The sequence below is a fragment of the Myotis davidii genome, unplaced genomic scaffold (assembly GCF_000327345.1).
Source record: "Myotis davidii unplaced genomic scaffold, ASM32734v1 scaffold327, whole genome shotgun sequence".
NCBI classification, from domain to species: Eukaryota; Metazoa; Chordata; class Mammalia; order Chiroptera; family Vespertilionidae; genus Myotis; species Myotis davidii.
In genome coordinates, this window is record NW_006298628.1 from 4,920,470 (window position 1) to 4,924,165 (window position 3,696).

General features: G+C 56.1%; 1 protein-coding gene across 2 annotated transcripts in view; it reads left to right on the forward strand.

Annotated features, from left to right (window-relative positions):
* The window catches only part of THRA (thyroid hormone receptor, alpha), a 12,298-nt gene that overhangs the window by 4,270 nt on the left and 4,332 nt on the right, over nt 1–3,696 (forward strand). For both annotated transcript variants that reach the window (XM_015570899.1, XM_015570898.1), the window contains exons 4-6: nt 1,078–1,225; nt 1,827–2,032; nt 2,958–3,104. In XM_015570899.1, coding sequence (XP_015426385.1) covers nt 1,078–1,225; nt 1,827–2,032; nt 2,958–3,104 — 501 coding nt within the window. The remainder of the gene's footprint in view (nt 1–1,077; nt 1,226–1,826; nt 2,033–2,957; nt 3,105–3,696) is intronic.

Below are 3,696 nucleotides of genomic sequence, written 5' to 3' on the forward strand. Positions count from 1 at the left end.
GGTTTCTCTGGGATCCTCGCTCCCCGAAAATGTCAACCTTCCAAGAAACAGAAATATTTTAAAATACGTGAAGGCTCCCCGTTCCTTTCTTTCTTGGTGTTGGCCCAACCAGGACCAGCAGGGATGCAGAGTCCCAGTGCAGTGTCCCTGGAAGCGACACCAGCAGTGTGACCTAGACCAGGCACCCAGACCCGAGTTCCAGAAGAGCATCTCAAAGGACAGGGATGCCCGCCCCGCCCCTAGTGGGTCTCACGTAGGTCAGAGCGAGGCCCAGGAATCCGGAGACCCTGGGTGATTTTAAGGCACCCTAGAATCTGAGCGCTCAGACCTCGGTACCCCGTGCCTCAGGGCCAGCCCTGGCTCTGACACCCCTTTAGCCATGTGGGCAGTTTAAGCAAATGAAGGGACTTTGGACAAATGGCTCAATCTCTCCAAGCTTCCGTTTTCTAGTCCGCAAAACGTAGACAGGGACAGCTCCTACCCTATGGGATTGACACCAGTGTCAAAGGTGACGATGCCCCCAAAGAAAAGGCTTGGAAGTGTCGCACACAGTGAGCGTTCATCGTGTTATGTAGAACGGAAAACGTTGTGTTAAAGCTGCTAGAATTCATACACAATGCCGCCTTCTTTTGACATTTTGACACCCTCCCACCCCTTTTTCCATGAACTCCACCTGCATGGGCAACAGGCAGCATGTATGAGAGTGGTTTGGGGGTCAGGGTCATTTAGCCAAAAGACGGAAATCGGGAATTTCCCGGATGCCAATGCCGCTATCACGCAGGCTTCACAGGACCTCCCATTCCCAGGCCCAGATCTCCATACTTTCAGTCATCATCCCCACCTCTGCCATTCGCTACCCACACATCCCTCCCCCACCCCCCAACCCCCCAAGCAGCTGGAGGAGCTGAGGGCGTGCGTTCCTAAGGTCCTCCCCAGTCCTCACAGAGCCCAGTGGTCCTGGGCCTGCTGTGTCAGGAGCGTGCCAGGTTTCCTCACTAATCCCCACCCCCCGGTGAGCTGCACGGTCATTTCCGGAAAGTCACCATGACAACACACTCCATCTCCCTCCCGCCCCAGGGCTTCTTTCGCCGCACAATCCAGAAGAACCTCCATCCCACCTACTCCTGCAAGTATGACAGCTGCTGTGTCATCGATAAGATCACCCGCAACCAGTGCCAGCTGTGCCGCTTTAAGAAGTGCATCGCCGTGGGCATGGCCATGGACTGTAAGGGGATGGGGGTTGGGGGGAGTCAGGCCAGGCGGTTGGGGGTGGGGGTGAGTTCAGATAGGGCAGCTGCCTTCCTAGGTACGCTCAGGGCCCACAGGGCAGAGTGACAATGCAGGTCAGGCCGATGGTGAAGTGAATGTTCAGAATCTTGGTCCCTGCTGCCCTGGGGAACAGGAAACAGCATTCCTCTGGGTCCTGCACATGAACCTGGTGCTTACCTGCCTTTCACCAACTCCAGGCCTTAGAGGGAGTTGTTGGGTAGAACGAAGTCCTGAGCACCCCATCCAGAGAGGACACCCCACTTCTGGGTGAGAGAGGGTATCTTTCATTGCCTAGGGGTTGGGTGGCAGGGTCTTCTAGTACCTGCTGTCACCATAACCCTTTAGACCAGAACCTGCTCTGCCTCTGGATCAGCCCGAAGTGGAGCTGATGTCCCAGTGATTATCATGATCCGGTTGTGCCGCGCAGCTGCTAGGTGGATCGGAAGTCGCTCAACCTCTCTGGCCCTCAGTTTCCCCAACCTGCACACTGGGAAGAGTAGTTTCCGAGAGGGTGGTGGAGAGTGCCATGCAAAGGGCCTGTGTCTTCCTGTTGACAGTGGTTCTAGATGACTCGAAGCGGGTGGCCAAGCGCAAGCTGATCGAGCAGAACCGGGAGCGGCGGCGGAAGGAGGAGATGATCCGATCACTGCAGCAGCGACCAGAGCCCACTCCGGAAGAGTGGGATCTGATCCATGTTGCCACGGAGGCCCACCGCAGCACAAATGCCCAAGGCAGCCACTGGAAGCAGAGGCGGAAATTCCTGGTAAGGAGAGAGGGGGTGGGGGTGAGTGGCAGCGAGGTGCCAGGGAGAGGAGAGCTAGCTGAGTCTTGCCTCCTCCAGGAAGCCCTCTTGGTTTGCTCTAGCACAAAGCTGATACTCCTCAGACCCTGGTGGTTTTGGTTTGAACACCTGTATACGTATGACTGCCCTCTGGGTCCTGCCTATTCCACCTGATTGGGAGCTACGTGAGGACGGGGCCTTTCCTTCCTCATTAGATTTCCACCCTGACCTCTCTTTTCTTCGCTCACAGTAACTGGGAGGAGAGGGGGAGGACACGGTCATGGAACAGTATTTTGGGGCACCTGCTGGGTGCCAGGCATTGTGGTGGGCCCTGGCAAAACCGAGTGCCAAGTGAATGGTCAGGTGGTTGTCTATGGTGAAAGAAGGCAGGAAACTGGCAGTCTGGTTCCTGGTAAGGTATGCTAGTGGGTGGAATAGTGTGCTGTAACGGTCAGGAATCAGACCGTCTGGTTCTACAACTTACTAGGCGTGACCTTGGGCTTATTAGGTAGCTGCCCTGTGCCTCAGTTTCCTCATCTGTGAAATGGAGATAACTATAATACCTTCTTTATAGGGTTGTGGTGAGGATTAAATGAGATAATACGTGTAAAACACGTGGCCTAATGCCTGGCCACATATTCAACACTCAGTAAATATAGCTTCTATTCTTATGACATTACTTCTGCTGCTGTGGTGGTCATTGTTATTATTAGCAGACTTGGAGCTCTGGCTCTGGTCTGTTCTCTGCCCGGAGGTGAAGGAGAAGGGGGCCTGGGATCTAGCAGTCCCAGGGACCGCGGCCCCTCTTCCCCAAGCTGCCTTGGAGCTCCCCCTGGTGGGCAGGGAGCCTCAGAGGTTGGACGGGGTCTGCAACCCTGGCTGACCCCCTGCCTCTCTCTCCCTCCAGCCGGACGACATTGGCCAGTCACCCATCGTCTCCATGCCGGACGGAGACAAGGTGGACCTAGAGGCCTTCAGCGAGTTTACCAAGATCATCACCCCGGCCATCACCCGTGTGGTGGACTTTGCCAAAAAACTGCCCATGTTCTCCGAGGTGAGTGGCAGGTGGGAGGGGAGACATGGTGACAAACTGGATGGGAACCTAGACCTGCTCCCCACGCCGCTCAGTCCTGGCACATGCTCATCTGAGTTCCTCTGGGCAGGGAACAGTTCCTTTAGATCAACACTCACCCCGCACCCTCCCCCCTCCCCCACACTCACACACTCACACACACTCACACACTCACACACTCACACACACTCACACACTCACACACTCACACACTCACACACACTCACACACACTCTGGGCTACCTGATCCCTAAGGAACCAGTTGGCTCCACGTGCCCCATTTCCACTGCTCCTCAAGCCCTCCCAGCCCCTCTCCCCCATCGCTACGTGGTCACCCCAACTCCAGGCAGCCCGGTCATTCTCGTCTTAAAGAGCACTAGCTGGGGACAGGCTGCTGTACCAGCTGACTGACCTTGGCCATGTCACCTGACTCCCTCGCATCTGTTTCCTCATCTGCCGTGGGGATGGAGATGTAATTGGGTAATTGTGAGGTTTCATGAAATAGGGCAAGTCTGGGGCCCAGCGCAGGGGGAGCTGTGCAGAGTCCATGTTCCTGGCCGAGGCCAGGCGTGGC